The sequence below is a fragment of the Malus sylvestris genome, chromosome 12 (genome assembly GCF_916048215.2).
Source record: "Malus sylvestris chromosome 12, drMalSylv7.2, whole genome shotgun sequence".
NCBI lineage: Eukaryota > Viridiplantae > Streptophyta > Magnoliopsida > Rosales > Rosaceae > Malus > Malus sylvestris.
The window spans coordinates 4,658,554-4,675,978 of NC_062271.1; the positions used below are offsets into that span (position 1 = coordinate 4,658,554).

Below are 17,425 nucleotides of genomic sequence, written 5' to 3' on the forward strand. Positions count from 1 at the left end.
TACAAACAGGGGGCCCTCTAAAAGTTATAATAATTGTAACCGTTGGATAAAAATCCAATAATCCACGAGCACTGATCAGGAGGATCCCGACCAGTTGCCTTAGAGAGGATCCAAATCTGTCCTACTAAGCATAATTTTAACAAGCCCATCTCTACCTTTCACTTTTTTTTTGGGTAATCAAATATACATAAAAAAAAATAAAAATAAAAACTAAATTCCAATGGAAAAGATGTTCTTTTTTTATTTTCATTTTTTGATAAATATGGTCTCTAAATTAATTTTCAAAGTAGGTCTGGAAATTTTTTTAAACAACCTGTTAACTCGATATAAAATGATACGAAAATAACATGTTTCAGGTCAATTCATCAATGAGTCGGGTTGTTATCGAGTCACCTGTTAATAAATCGATATGTATGACAAAAAAAATGACACGAACACGATCCGTTTTCCAGGTCTAGACATTAGACATGATAATTTATTGCATGACCTGTAAACTCGAAACGAAACGACACTATCCGTTCACGGATTGGGTCACCTTTTAAAAACTCGTTAAGATAATGAGTTTGACATGACACAACCCATTATAATAACAAATATGACACAAAATTATTTCGAACATGATAAACACAATCCGTTTACCAGATATATCCCAAAGAAATTAAAACAAAAATTTGTTCCTAACTTCGACTATTGCTACAGGGTCCTACTACATAACTTGGAAGGGTGACCGGTCGGTAGCAGCTGCCACTGATGAATGATGCTAAAAAGGTTGAATTTATCGGTGCAAAACCCCATTTTGTTCCTCTGAAATTTGGGTTTCTTATATTTATTCTTTAGGTAGACTTTAGCTTTAAACCAGTTTTTGTTCTTTCTTCTTTCTTCATTGGCACGAGTTGAAAGGAAAGGCATCGAACTTTCCTTTCTACAAGCCCATGAGTAATGACTAAACCACTTTTAATGTGATACGTGATGTGATTAACACACTGTGTTGCAACAATGTGAACGATGAATTTGTGTTTTTGCATTAATATTTTACAAAATGAAAAACAAAACCATTTTTTTTTTTTCAGTTGGAAATTTCGTCGAGTGTTTGGTGTGTATGTTATATGTTATCGAGCTATGATGCATGCATGTTGGCAGAACAGAACATCTATCGAGTTCTGCCGAAAAGCCATGTTGAGTTTTGTCATGATCCATTGCCGAGTGTTGTCGACGCGTCATTTCGAGTGTTGACAATATATGTTGATCATACATTCCATTGAACACTTGATGAACACAAATGAATTTTGTACAAGATATTCGAACAATCCCTGAAAAACCTTTACCATTATTTGTTTCTGGCTTCTTGAGGATTTCAAGACCACCAAGGCCTCTATGGTACCGTTTGGTATGTGGGACGAGACGGAATGAAGTGAGATGAGGCATTTCGTCCCACGTTTGGTGTGCCTAAAACGGGTGGAATGCGCTGTTCCACATGACGAATTTTGGGTGAATTTTTGTTCCGCCTCATCCCTGGAACGACTCGTTCCACATCCGTGGAACACAAAATTATAACATCTCCGTCTCCTTCTTCTTCCTCCTTGTTTCCATCTGAGGACATCTTTGTTCCCTCTCCGTTCCGTCTCGTCCTATCCCGTCATGTCTGCATACCAAACAATACCTATATGAATTTCTCCCTGTGTGTCAAGTGGTGTAATTAACACACATGTTGCAATAGAGTGAATGCCGAATTTCCGCTTTCGGGTTGGTGTTGATAAATAAAACATATGATGTAACCAGTGTTTAAAATATCGGTATAGGTGGAAATATCGATAGGCAAATTTGCGAAAATATCAACGGATATATCATATATCAATATCGATATCGATTGTCTTTGATGGAAATGATGGAAATTTGCTCAAAAACATGGAAATTTAAAATTATTTGTTAGGCAATGTCATATGAAGCCACAACCAGTGTTTGAAATATCCTTGATATGCTTGATATTTCCATGGAAATATCCAAAAATTCTAGGGAACGATATGGAAAAAAAGGATGAAGTCTAAAATTCACCCCATATCCACGATATTTCCAGAAATCAATCAATTTCCTCGATATTTTCAAGAAATATCCAATGTTTGCAGACAATTTGCAAAAAGTTTGCAAGAAATATCCATGAGACTATACATTCTTTAATTTTTTTTTTTAATTTCTTTCTTTATGATGTTAGTTTACTTCAATAACACTTGTGCTGCTTTTATGACTAAAATTTCAATTAAGTTATGTATAATTTATTCTTTCTAGTGAAATGTTTTATTTTATTATTTGTCATTATAAAGAAGTTTTTCTTCTCACATATCACAAACTTATTGTTTCCATAGTATCTAATCATTAATTCTTGATTCATGTGTATATTGTGGCCAGTGTTTAAAATATCGATATTGGTGAATTGAATAATATTACAGAAAGGGGATCCCTTCCTCCTAATCCAACAAATCACGGGATCCATGACGTTGAAATTTGATCTAACGGCTACAAACAGGTGTTCACTTTAAAAATTATAATAACTTTAGCCGTTAGATCAATTTTTAACAGCATAAATTCCCTAATCTGGTAGATTAGGAGGAAGGGATCCGGAGGATCCCTTTCCGTTACAGTCACTTCCATTTTTTGACAATAAAATGCAAAATTACATGTCCCACGTGGGGACAAGTGAGTGATGATTCCACATCTAAAGGATCTTTGTAATATCTTCCTTTTAAAAATCGATTTTTATATGCTTAAGTTTGATTAGAAAGAACAAAAAGAAATCTTATGATATTTAATGAGCATTCAAAAAAGGGGTTTTATTTAATTAAGCAACTACCATAATTGACCAAAATCTTTTTATTTATTTTTTCCCCAATTGATTACACAGTGACAAATAATACCAACTAATCGGACCAGGATCCTCTCCTGAGCAGATGGAGAGGATCCTCCTGACCAGGCCGATCAGGCCGTTCATTTTTTATTCAATGGTTACAAACAGGGGGTCCCTCTAAAAGTTATAATAATTATAATCGTTGAATAAAAAATAAACGGCCCGATGGGCCTGGTCAGGAGGATCCTCTCCATCTGCTCAGGAGAAGATCCTGATCCCAACTAATCATACCATGCAACACCACCAACTTGTGATGCCTGGATTTAAATCCTGTAGCCAACCACCACCTCATTATTCTAAATTAATGCAAAAGAAATTTGAGGTCTAAATTCATATAACAAAAAGATCAATTCATTTATTTCTATTATTTTTGGAAGAAATATTGACAAAAAAAGTAACACACCCCGACCGGAGTCGAGACGTACTGGTCGTCACGTTAGAGTGACGTAGCCATGAACGCAAAGCGGAAGCGATAAAGAGTAAGAGAAATACTAATAATTTAAAACCAAGCGACTAACAATCCCAACTAAGAAAGGATACTAGTGAGAGTTTAAGTGTATAAATACACTTTCAGAGCAATAAGAAAGTCTAGTTGCAGTCAAGTAAGACAATTACTAAGATACAACACCAAAAGGTGAATCCTACTTTTTCGAGATATGTCAGAACACCGTTGAATTCCTCGTGGCCACCAAACTCTGCTAACTAAAACCTGGAGGGGCAAAAAACAAAGTTGAGTGGGTCAGTAAAACACATTTACATGAAACCTTATTTTACTTTGAATATACTAACCCCTCGCCGTAAAACAAGTATAATTTTTCCCATAATTAATGTATAAGAATGTACATAAATATATATGTGTAATTATATCATTTCAATCGTGCTTCACATAATATAAACATATGTATGCCAAGCCACGATATAATAGAGGAAGCAAATCAGGTAAGAATAATTTCATAGAAATATAACATGTTAGCCTGAACCCCAGAGGTAGTCTATACGGCTGAATTTCATAGCTCAAAAGTCACTATAGCCGGAGTCCCTACAATGACCTATACGGTAACATACTGCACAATAGTCAGAACCAAATGCAAGGGTCTGTACGACGATAATGGGTGTAATATAATTATGCTCAATACTCCTCTCACATAATAGCCGGGCGATAAATTGCTAGTCACCTACGAGTCGGAACCATAAATAAGGTTTGTACGACAAGACTGTGCACCTAAATTGGATCCAATATGAGCATATGGTGCGGGAGGTGACATAATAAACAGGCATGTACTTCATATCTCTGGCTAAATCACAATCACCCTAGGTGCAGTTTTATGAGCTCAACATTATTCAATCACATATCACATCATTGACAATTCACATAATCAAAACATAACTCACCTAAGCTTAACTGGGCCTCCACAGCACCGTGCAACAATATGCATAATTATGATAATGTATATACAAAAATTAAATATAGGCATTGGCATAGCATGGCATTTAAATCACAATTCCTTTAAATACGTTTTCTGGGAAAAACGTCAAGTGTATATATATACTGAAAATAACTGCCCACTCACAGATATGTCGATGGGTCGTAGCCCCCGAGCCTCAATTGATTACGCACGTCCTGAGAATAGGTCTCACCTATAGGCATAATAACCGAATAAACGTTATTTAACGCCCATAACCAACAATAGCTAATAACTTCTCATATATTGCTCAATTTGGGTATATGAATATACCACAGTGACCTACACAACCTCAGGATCATCCCCAAATTTTTAGAATATTTTTCTTAGCTCCCACGCGCCGCCACACGCCTACCAAGGCACGGCCAGATGCGCCCCCCACGCGCGGCCATGTGCCAGGCACATTGACGATGTCAACGGACACCGTTAGGTATATTCTGGAATATTCCGTTTATTCTTTAACAAAACTTAACGATGTGACCTAACGCCGTTAGAATATTCTGTTAAACTTAACGGAATATCCTATCATCTTCTACCTTCAGCTTCGATGACCCTCGCCGTCGCCGGAAACTAGAAAATTTTCATTTCTTTATATCTTCTTCGTTTTTAACCCAAAATTTATGAAACTTGAACCATTTTAAAGATCTCACAACGACGAACAAAACCATACCTGATTCGAGCTCTGAAACCACCGGAATCCTGTCGGAAAAAGCTTCGATAATCCCGCAAACCTTAAAACTCGTCGTTCTCACGATTCCGACGTCCAATTTCTTCAAACGAAGTACTCCAAGCTTCGTAAGGACCTCCTTAAGCTCCCTATGTCCTTTAAATTCCCTAAAAATCAACATTTTACGTGAGCATGAATAGTAGCCCAAATCAGGTTTTGTGGTTCGACGTGAAATCGAAGGTAATCTTACCTGTAATTGGTACCTTTGAACTCCTGAGGACCTTAGGAACACAATGGTACCATTTTTCTTCTTCGATCTATCACGTTTACAAGGAATTCTGGTTGTGTCCATAGAAGAGAGGAAGAGAATGAGAGTGTGAGTCTGAGAGAGAGACGGCACGGGAGTGAGAGAGAGAAAGTGAGGTGTAGTGTGTGGAACAAATCTCTCCAACCAATCAAAATTTAGTCTTTCTTAATTCCTAAGTGGTTCCAAAAACTTAGGAAATTCTAATTAAATCCAACTTAAATACAAGTCCAAGGGTAAACTAGTAATTTCATGTCAACGGAAATTATTTTCCGGAACGGGCTGTCACAAAAAGACTATAACACAAATAATGGCAAAATGGTATTTGCACTTTAATGTTTTTGTAGCTAAGTTTCAAGTACATAATAACACCTCAAAGAAATTTGAGTGAAGTTTGGACATATACCAACTAATTAATTCGTAGTCTATTTCTTTTATAGGTAATTTAGCCAAAAAAATCAACAAAAATTTTACAATTTAATATATATATCAATGACATATTTTTATTTTGAACTTAATCAATGATATATTTTTATTAATTAGAGATAGGTCAATAATAAATGCCATATATGCCTTATGTCATTACCCATGGGATGGAGGACATGGTGAGAAGAGCAATCGCCAATGTAGAGAGGGCAAGCGAAAGAGGAGGAAGAAGAAAAGTGGGAGACGATGACTAAGCCCTCCATGAAGTGCCAGTATAGAGGTGGGCCCACTATGTACCTGCCTATGCACACCCCAGCTATCACCATCACCGCCTTCAGTATCAACGGACTCATCGCCATCTCTCTCTCCTCAGCTTCTGAAATCAAATTGGAATTAGCAGAATTGGGAGTCGGCGCCATCGATTCTCAAAGGTTCTACTACTGGTGTTTAGTTGGGACTTGTTCGTCGCAGGAATCTCCTGGCGGACGAGCACACAGCTCCCCTGGGAGAATGGCGTCGGTTGAGGGTATCTGTCGTACTTCTGCTTTCTTCTCGGGCTCGCTCGGGCAAGCCTTTGTCGGGCAGATCTTGGTCGGGCAAGACACACTTCGGGCAAGGCTCGTCGGGCAGTTCTGAAAGAGAAGGACAGAGTTAATTTGAAAGGGTGCCTTTGTGGGGCCTTAGGTGTAGGCCTTAAGGCTCACAATCAAGATTAACTTTGTCGTGCTCAGGCGTGCCACTGCCATCTTCAGTATGGCAGATGTTGAATGGGTGTTAAGCTTTGATTGAATATGTATACGCCCGAGAAACCAAGTTAGATATAACAGGTGCCTTTGTGGGGCCTTAGGTATAGGCCTTGAGGCTTCCTGTCAAACTAAACCAGCGCTTGGATGTATCATATTTGGTCTTTTATGGTTGCCAGAGTCTTATCACTATTATACCTTTGATTATCTGAATCCAAGAGGTAGGACGAACCCAAATGAGTGCCTTTGTAGGGCCTTAGGTATAGGCCTTGAGGCTTCCCATCAGAGTTAATCCTTATACTCGGACCAACTAGACCGCAACATGAAATGAAGCTAAATAGATGCCTTCGTGGGGCCTTAGGTGTAGGCCTTGAGGCTTTCTATCAGAATTCACTCCATGCTTAAGCCTTTTCTACGAATCAAGATATAATAGCAACAAAACAGAGAAATAGATTGATTACTTGCGCCCCAAGTAACTTCGGACTTCTCGCTTATCAAGGATTGTCGTGGATGGGTTGAGTCCACATAGAGTTATTTTTTATGCCTTGAGGCCAAGGACTTTTAAACTGATCTTTAAATTACATGCCCGCCGGGCTTAAGACTTAGATCTGATTTGAACTCTGACGCGATTCAGATCAGATTCAAGTGCTGAAGACTCATTTTCATTATGACTTTGCTAGAAATAACTTGTATATAACTGGGAATATATAACATGTTATTGTGCTTTTAAAAGAAAGAAAAGACAAAGACAGAGCAAAGATAGTCGGGTAAGTTTGAACCTTATCGGCCAAGGCTGAACTTCTTACAAAATCTATCTTTGTGGCTCTGTCAGAGGTCTGAAAGCTTTTAGAGGGGTTGACGGGGGAGAAGAGGATACAAAATGAATCGATACCACCATGAACAAGGTAGCAGAGCTATTACAAGGGTTTGGGAAGGTTTATCCCGAATGGGATGAAGGCTTGTGCTGACTACAGCTTCGTTGAAGGCAAATCTGGCTTGAGCAGAGTTTTGGCTTTTGTTTGTTTGTTTGAGTGTCCCTAATTCTGTCTTCTCTTCCTCCTTTTATAGATGACTTCAGCTTGGGTTCCTGTAGCAATAGCGGTGCCCGAATGCGGTTTGGTGATGACTCACTAGCTTTTTTACATGAATGCCACCAATAAAGTACTTTATTGGGCTGTGTAGTGACTGAATAGCCTACCCCCTGTGGTCTTTGAGCAGGTAAGCAGGTGGCCTTTGTAACTTGTGCCCAGCCGAAAGCCTCTTTCCTGCCTCCTAAGTTTTCCTCTGGGCCTTGGGTTTGGGCCGACTTTCTCTCTGGCCCAAAGTTCAGATTTTATCCCAAACAGGACTTGTGGAGATCAAAGACATGTTTTTTTCTCATCTATGAAGGGCTGTGAAAATCTATAACTTCTTAAGGTCTTGACATCTGTAAAGCACAATGGGGTGATGATATTGTAAAGTCAATGTTTGAAGAAAGAATTCATTAAATCAGGAAAACATTTAGATACCAACGATGAAACTTGAGTAGGATGCAAACTTTTTTTTTTGTAGTCGACTTGATGTATCAGAGAGGAAACAGTTTTGCAAATTCTTGGAGCTTGACAATTTTGATTGCTAATTAAGCAATCAAAACTGTTTTGATTTTTTTTCCTCCCTTTTCACGAAAATGTTTCCGTACACGTTCGCGTTTTTTCCACCACTGTTTACATGCCTACATGCGAAACCAGAAAACAGACACTATGGTTAGCAATTCAAAATCAGAAAACACAGACTTCTATGATCAATAATTGAAAACCAGGAAACGGACACTGCATTGTAGTGTTTGAATCTAAATGTAAAAAACAAAACAAGAAACGGACATTGCGTTGTATTGTCTGAATCCAAATGTAGAAATCAAGAGTCGTGCGAGGTGTTAAGCATAGAAGGCATGTGAGTGATGAAAAAACATAGAACCAGGAAATAGACACTTCAACACAGTGTCTAAATTGAAATAGAAAACAATACCAGGAAATAGACACTGCATTACAATGTTTGAATCTAAATGTAAAAAGGGGCATGTATGGGGCATATGAGTGATGAAAAAGACAAAACTATGAAATAGACACTGCAACAGTGTCTGAATTTAAATATAAAAAACAGAATTAGGAAATATGAGAAATTGGGTGTCAGTTGAAGTAGGTGCCAGCTGTAATGGCAGTTTCTGTAATTTTTGTTTATTTTAAATACATTTAAGTGTCACGAATACATGATTGACCTATTTATAATTAATATAAAAATTGTTGATCTACTGTCAATATGGTAACTTTGTATTGATTTTATACAAAATCACCCTTCTTTTATCGAGGTGTCGAGTTTGTATCTTCCTCCTGTCAAAAAGTCCAACCTCGGTATGTTGGAAAAATAGTGGCTTAAAATTAGTGGTATGCATGAAAATTTCCCAATAAGCAGCCAGTGAACTAGAGTGACCGGTCGGCGTAGTTAGATTCAAAAAGTGGTGCACATGTCTCAGGTGATCCGACGCCTAAGTCAAATTGTTAGTTTCATGTTTCAAGTTCACGTGGGTTTGATTCTTGTTCATAGACAAAATTACACCGTAGAGGATTCCGAGTTTATAATTTGTATTAATGCAAATGGTGGATTGCTCGGGTGGTGACACATCGGCAGACGGTGCTAAAAGGACACAAAGAACTTTGGTTGTTTGATGCGCAAGCAAACAGGTTGAAGTTTTGATTCACAAGCAAAGCGATGGAACAAAAAGGATGTTGTTCATGCAAACATAGTAACCCAAAACAAAAGAATCAGAAAAAAATAAAGATAATAATTAAAGAATGAGTATGTAATTACAGTTTTGATAACAAATCAGGGGGAGAGAAATCAAGAGGGATATGGAGATTCTTTTGTTTGGGAGGGATATCCAAAGGAATCCCGCAAGCCAAACGCTCCCTCTGCTTATACATTCATTCATTCATTATTCAATTCATTTATATAACATGCAGACTCATATCATCGATCATCCTACACTGCCATGCTTACCAAAACTCTGTTTTACCCCAAAAAAACCAAACGTGTTTCGAAAAACAAATTACAACGAATGCAGAAGAAAGAACGGTATTTACCATTATCGATAACTGTTTACAGTGAAATATTCATCCTTTTTTTTTCTTTCGTCGGGGAGAAATTGTAATTTTGAGAGAGGGAGAGAGAGGGAGAGAGAGACCAGTATCTTCATTGACAAGTAGAGAAGTGTGAATCATGTCCAACAGCTCCAAGCATTCTACAAGCTACTTCCATCAATTTCCCTGAAAATTTATGTCGAAAACGGAAAAAATATAAGTCAACTGAATAAAACCTGTAATATCACATGCAAATATTTAATAAATGCCAAGAAATCACCACTTGGAAAAAGCCATGAAATTCAATCCAAAAATATAAAAATTAAAACAAATTAAACAAATACAAAAAAAAAGGGGAAAATTAAATAAAAATAATATGACGGTCAGCTACTGAGCTGGGGAGGAGGTAATGTGCTTGAATGACAGAACAAATTCTGCCAGCTGACTTTTCAATTAGTAGGAGAGATTAGATTAAGGGACAGGCTGTGGTGTGGTGGGTCATATCTCATTAGGTCACCGCTGGGTAATGCTTGGCTGGTGTCACATGGAATAAGACCATTTCATATGATTCGGAACACCCATTGGTGGAAGGGTCCCTCTCCTCCCCTGCACTCCAAGGTCCGTGATGTCAAAACTTTTATGCTTTTGCACCGACAGTTTTTGCTGCCTAACCCTAGCTTCCAAGCTTCCTCCTTCTACCCCCAAGAAACTCCATGGTCACATTTGTAGCCCTAGAATCTTAGGTATGTCCTAATATCGGCACAGACAACACGAGTAAAAGCGTCATACTTTGTGTTGCTCGTGCAAAAGTAGGGAATTGATAACCGTTGATTGATGTAAATCTCAAGCGGATAGATGGTTTGAGATGGTTTACATGTTAAGAAATGCTACAACTTATGTAGGGTTGTTGGGTGTCACCTTCTTGGGTATGCCCGTGCCCATGAATCAAATGATAAATCTTAGAAAACCTCCATTAATCAATCAATGATCGCATCACTCCTAATCAGTTGTGGCATTTAGCATGTAATAAGCTGCCCCTTTTTTTTTATGAATGAATTAGTACCAGCCCAGTGGTAAACTGATTCTCCAGAAATCAACCCACTCCGCTATCAATAAAAAACAAAACAAAATGACTAGTGAAATGTTTACTAGTTCCTAACCTAACCTAAAAAACAAATGCATTTTTATCAGCCCCTCGCGACAATAACAAACATGAATTACATCAATCAATAAAAAACGAAACAAACAAATCGGAGAAAAACAAAGCATGCAGCTCCGGGAATTGCTAGCAGCAACCGTCGTGAGATGTCCGCGAAAAGCTTTGGAACCGAGGATATCAACAGGGGAGGATGGGAGTGTGATCTAATCTAGGGTTCTTAGGTGCTATATCAGAAGGAGAAAGGGTGGAAGAGGGGGTTTTTTGGCTTTAAAAACATATATTTTCATCAATTATGACACACATTACAAACCTAATTACTAGCAAACACAAATTTAAGCAAGGAATCTAAAAACAAGAAGCAAATTAGTGATGCAGAGAAAGAAAAAAGTTACTGAATATACCTCTCCTGGGCTTAGCAGCAACCTTAACAACCGGTGCAGATTTCTTCTCCGCCTTGGCCTCCTCCTCCGTAGGATAAAGCACCCCGTCAATCCCCTGCACCGATATCCTCCCGTCCGTATAAATATCGGGATCAAACAAATACGCCGAAACGTCACCCTGCCCAAATTTCACTGACCCATCAGCCTCCTGCGCCACCACCTTATGTGGCAGCCTCAGCGTGTCGTACCGCACCTTCCCGAACCTCTTTACCGAATTATACATACTCTCCTCCGTCTGGTACTCCGGTATGATGTGGTAGTACACAATCTGCTCCGGCGCCCCCGGTTCGCTCAGCTGGTCTGTCGTCAGCTTCGCCATCGCCTCGTCGTTCGGCGCCAGCACCGTCAGCACGTACCCTTCCGAAACCAACCGCCCCATCTCCGTCGCCAAAGACGTCAGATTCACCAGAATGTCCGCCATCTCATTGTATCCGCCGTAGTGGAGGAGAGTGTGGATGAAGTCCTTCACCTGGCTCTCGCCGTCGAAGTGGTGTTTGGGCCCGCCGGGTCCGGGTGCGGGAGCTGGAGCTAGAGACGGGCCGGGAGCCAAAGCGTCGTAAACCGGCAGAACTGGTGGGGCCCCGACTGGAACCGGAGGAGCCGGTTTCTTCAAGCGGTGGGTTCTGGGGTCGACCTCGGGAGCTCCCTCGGGGTGAATGGCGGATATGGTCCGAAGATTCCGTCTCCGGTTGAAGTCGTCCTCGACAGAGCGAGGGATTAAGAGGTCCTCGATCCCGTGGATGACGCCGTCGGGCCGGGTCACATCATCGGGTCGGATGATTTGCGCAGAGTTAACCGATTTGCGGCCGGTGGGCTTGTGGGTTGTCAAATGAATGTGCTCATGGTTACCGGAGAGGGTCTTGTGGTGGCGACCCGACCCGGAAGGCCACTGGGCCGACCCGATGCGGCTGGGGATAATGTGGAACATGAGCAGCGTCTGGAGGGACTTCAGATTGCCCGGTTCGAGCAGGAACCGCTTGAATTCCGGGTCGAGCTGACGCTCGAGGGCCTCGTTTTTTGGGGCGAAGATGGTGACGTTGTGGTTGCCGACAGCCTCCTCGAGGGTCTGGAGGAGGAGGGCCTTCTCGACGAGCTCGGCCAGCTCGGTGTAATGCGAGTCGAGGAGGGCGACGAGAACGGAGTTGGAGTTGACCGCCGCGGTGGAGGATTTGTTGGATGGCAATGTGACGGCGGCGGCGGCGGAGAGGACGAGAGCTAAGACGAAGAAGAGGCAGCGACCATAGATCTGGGAGTCCATGGCGCCCGAAAGATACGGCGAACAAGTCGGACTTGCTGCTGGGTAGCTGGCGGTGGTAATGTTGGAGTTGGAGTTTTGGTGTGGGAGTGTTTGGCGGCGGTGGGAAGTGGAAGTAGAGAAGTGGAAGAGGAGGAGGAAGAAGAAGGAATAACAGGAGTTTGGGGTTTGTGAGATTAAGAGGCTTCGGAAGAAGGTGAGAGATATGAGTAATTAATTTTATTGACAGCTAGAGGTGGGGACCACGCAGAGACTTCCTCTTTCTCTCTCTCTCTTTCACGGAGACTTCTCTCTTTCTCTCTCTAGCTTTCTCTCTCTCCCAGTACTCACCACCTGGCACCTGCTGCTGCTGCTTCTCTCTCTAAAAGCTTTGGCTTCGAATAGTTGAGTTGTGTGGAAGTGAAGCGAAGCTGGTAGAGTTGGAGTTGAAGTCGAAGCCACGCCAGTTGTTGTGTTTGATAGAAAAATGTTGTAAAAAAGAGGGGAGTTCTGTGTTGGGTTGTCAAATGAAACAAGATATAATTTTTTTTTATTCAAAAAATTATATCTGTTTGATGCGATCATACTACTCACATGCATCGTTTTCCATCATATTTGACGTTTTTATTTACTAATATCTCAGTTTATAACCAAATTGCATGGTATTAATCCAATTTATATATTTTGAATTACAGGAAAAACAATTATTTTTATTTTTCAATATACATCATTAGTTTGTCCATCATCTATGAGTACAAGGCAAATTTGATACCAAATATGTTATATGTTGATGTGGTGGGTCATGATGACAGAATCTCATGGTAGTTTTTAAGCGATACAGTATGAGAGATTCTCTCATGCAACCAAGATATAGTCTTAGTGGCGTCATCATCTAACAAAAGTTTGTCATATATTCAAAAAGTGCAGTTATTCAATAGACAATTGACACGTGATAAATTGATTACATAAGAGTATACCGCATGCACTATGAGTTAAAGGTCAGCACATGCCCACTTATAACCCAAATCTACCATAGTTGTAATGCATATATAGAAGTTATTATTGTTACTTGTTAACAATTTATAAACTTCATACATATATTAAATTTATCATGCAACTAATTACTTTAATGTGCTACTTAACTACAAGTCCGCTATACAAACTTCACACCGTTGCGTTGCATTATATCTTTTTCATTTTTCGTTTCTTTTTGGTAACAGGTCGTTTGAGGGAGTAACAAGATGTTTCATGTTTTAAATGCTTAATTAGGTCATTTTATGCTGCATAAACACAAATTAATTAAAACTCCTTCGGAATAAAAGATTAATTAATTTTTGGAAAATTTTATTTAAACCCATGCAACCTCTTTTTACATCTAACTTAAAATTTTAAATGTTCATTGTCTATTTTACTCTATTGCATAATTACAAAATGAAATTAATAACAAAACTCAAATTTATCAATAAACTCAAACACTATAATTAAATCCTACGATCACTCTTTGCTTATTCTACGTTCATTCTGGCTAAACCCCTAATAGAGAAAAATAAGTTTTTCTATTGATGGATTGTGATTTTGAAGTTTTGAATCCTCCAACTAAGGTATGACTCGATTTTTGAATTTTTTGTTCATTTGATTTCAATTTTGTAGAGTTTAGAAGATGAGTATTTTTGTTTTAATTTTTTTTTCAATCAATCCTGCATGGTTTATTTATCTTTCTGCAACAGCAAATTGCTACATGTCACATCCCCGCCCAAGCCCCCACCACATTCGGGCTCGACTCCAAGTAGCACGATATTGTCCGCTTTGGGCCCCGACCACGTCCTCACGGTTTTGTTTCTGGAAACTCACACGAGAACTTCTCAGTGGGTCAACCATCCTGGGAATGCTCTCGCCCGAACTCGCTTAACTTCGAAGTTTCGATGGAACCTAAAGCCAATGAGCTCCCAAAAAACTTTGTGCTAGGTAAAGATGGGAATATACATATAAGGCTTACATGATCCACTCCTCTGGACGATGTGGGATGTTACAATCCACCCCCCTTAGGGGCCCGACGTCCTCGTCGGCACACTTCCGGCCAAAGATTGGTTATGATACCAAATTGTCACATACCGGCCCGGGCCCCCACCACATCCCCGGCTCAACTCCGCCGTATCACGATGTTGTTCGCTTTGGGCACCGACCACGCCCTCACAGTTTTGTTTCTAGGAACTCACATGAGAACTTCCCAATGGGTCACCCATCCTGGGAATGCTATCGCCCGAACTCGCTTAACTTCGAATTTCCGATGGAACCTAAAGCCAGTGAGCTCCCAAAAGGTCTTGTGCTAGGTAAAGATGGGAATATACATATAAGACTTACATGATCCACTCCCCTAGGTGATGTGGGATATTACACTACAGTTGGTCTCCCATTATCCATTTGCATCCCAAAAAACCAAAAAGACTTGCAGATATTGCTAAGACCTTTGATTCTTTTTGCTTCTTCTGTTTTTATATTATTTTTTTCTTCTTTGTCGGTGTAGTCTAACTACACCCCAAAATCATGGTATCAATGTATCTATTGGTGCAAATAGTATTGCCTAAAAGTCCTAATACAAAGTCTGCACCCCAAAAAACTAAAAAAACTTGCAGATATCGCCTTTCTTACTCTTAATCCACTACCACACAACAAGTTCATCATGCTGCCTCTGTGTCCCATCAGCATGAACTTTGGCCATTTGTATCCCCATTTCGTTTCTTCACTCTCATCTTTCACACTATTCACACAAACCAAAAAAAAAAATTAGAAAAAAAACCCCAATTCCAAAAGTCAGATTCCTCTTGGTTTTTTGTTTCTTGAATTCCAAGTAATTAATTTGATGGCAAATGCCGAGACCTTGAGCCAACCACGGAGAATGTACAACCAATGCGGCAACATTTTCTGTGACTTGATCAAGGTTTGTAACATCAGAAACATGAACGGCCTTAGGAGCCATTGATTTTTATCTTGCAAATTTGCAGACTTGAAAAAATGGCACTCGGTTTTGAAGAACACAAAGGACAGAGCGTAGGGGTTTTGCACACCTAGAGAGCTGACAAAGGAATTAAACGTTGCATTTCCAGTACCATGCGTGAAAATTTCCCTACGTGAAGACCTAAGAAATGAAAAATAAGTGAGCAGCCATCAATGGTATTCCAAGAACCAACGACCTCTGATTTGGCTTTATAGGGGTATATTAGGTTTTAAATTTGGGTTTAAAGAGATATTAATAGTTTTGTTAAAAATTAAATAGGTGCAAAGAATAAGTTGGGTGTAGAAATAAGTTAGATGAATTTAAATAAAAATTTCCTTAGTTTTTTATTATTTTATAATCTTCCAGAGTTTATGTGAGCAGGTGAGAAGGGAGAAGCCGAAGCTTAAGCTTGTGGGCAGCTAAAAAGGCTTCACGGCGAGCCGTCGGTGTCCTCCGATTTTACAAAGAAGAAAATTACGAAGAAGGCCCAAAGTTGTACGCTAAGCAACAAAAACACCCTCCACGTCACTCTCGAAAAGCGCGCGTGTCACACTTTTCTTTCTCTCGTCTCGTTTATTATTAAAGTCCAGGACGGTGAAGTTTTCTCCACTGGCAGATTGCTTGTCAGCCTCATCTGTCCATAAAATTCCGTTGTCCACATAAACAAAATGTTACAAATACATACACCCGAGGATTTCACAATGTCTCGGTGTGCTAAATCAAAATTATAAATTACTTAGTACTGTGGTTTAATAATATTTTTTTTACTTGTAAGTAAGAGATTTTTGATTCAATTCTTACTAAAGACGCATTTAAATCACATTATTATGATAGACTCATTGTAAAGCTTAGCCCACGCATTCTCCTATCGTTGATACTATTGTTGGTTCAAAAAAAAAAAATCAAAATTATAAAACTAAAGTATGAAAAAACTAATATGAAATTTTAATTATTTGTTTGTGATGATAATCTCTTGTGAACTTTTATAATTTGTCATTTAGTCCCCTAATAATGCTTTAATTTTTCCCAAATTTTGTTTTTTTACAACCAAACCAAGTTATAGGTAATTTAAAATTTTCTTAGTTAAAGTTAAATTTAGTAAAATATTGCCTGTACTAATAAAAAAAATTCTTAAGCCCCTATTAGTAATATTCCATAGAAAAGAAGCTCTAAAGCCTACTACAAACATATGTAATGTAGTTCGATAACACATAATCAGATTTTTAGGGTTAGCTGAAGCGATGTGTGAGCATGAGATAATAAATTAAAGCTACAATAAGTTTGGATTTGTTTATGGACAAGGATTGTTTGCCCTTTCACTTCCGATGTCTTTTCGTGCCATCCTGTTTTGTGTGGTCACAGTTAAGTCACGTCAACATTTTATATTATTTTTTTTAGAGATAATAAGATAAAAATGAATAGTAATATAAAATATTGACATAACTTAACCGTGACCACACAAACAGGAGGGCATCGGAAGTGGGAGGGCAGACAATCATTGTTCTTTGTTTCTTCCCAGTGTAACAAAAAGTAATTTATCATGTCATCATCAATTTAAAGAGAATGATTGACAAAAACGTCGTATGTATTAACTATGTAAAGACTTATTTTATACAAGATATTATTAAGAAATTAGTTGGTACAAAGTACTAATCAGGAGTTAAATACACACAAAAATACGAATGATTTTTGCAAATGATAGTGTTGTTTAGATAATTTTTGCCATTGATATTTTCAACTTACTCGATTCGACAATTGAAAATTAAAAAAGTATGTGATAAATAAAAATAAATATGCGGATAGCACTATTGTTTTGCAAATTGTAAGAGACAATCGAGTTAAAAACAACATTTTAGCCTTTTTAAGTGTGGAAGTTACCAAATAAAAACCTTTAATTTTTGAAGAGCACACATGCCACACCAACTATTTTGCTTAATTTGTACCCGACTTTTTCTAACTTTTTCTAGAATGTATCTTTTTCT

At 38.9% G+C, this 17,425-nt stretch overlaps 1 protein-coding gene and 1 long non-coding RNA gene across 2 annotated transcripts; both read right to left on the bottom strand.

The window, feature by feature from the left end:
- Positions 1–3,296: 3,296 nt before the first annotated feature.
- On the bottom strand, positions 3,297–5,555 carry LOC126593276 (uncharacterized). The gene is made up of 4 exons (XR_007612908.1): positions 5,280–5,555; positions 5,033–5,196; positions 4,471–4,537; positions 3,297–3,608 (listed from the first exon to the last, which is right to left on the bottom strand). It is a non-coding gene; the product is annotated as an uncharacterized LOC126593276 (long non-coding RNA).
- A 3,813-nt stretch (positions 5,556–9,368) lies between these two features.
- LOC126593274 (fasciclin-like arabinogalactan protein 16) lies at positions 9,369–12,667 on the bottom strand. The gene is made up of 2 exons (XM_050259299.1): positions 11,176–12,667; positions 9,369–9,801 (listed from the first exon to the last, which is right to left on the bottom strand). Exons 1-2 carry the CDS (start codon positions 12,470–12,472, stop codon positions 9,728–9,730), a joined length of 1,371 nt encoding a protein of 456 aa, XP_050115256.1. The 5' UTR covers positions 12,473–12,667; the 3' UTR covers positions 9,369–9,727.
- Between the last annotated feature and the right edge of the window lie 4,758 nt (positions 12,668–17,425).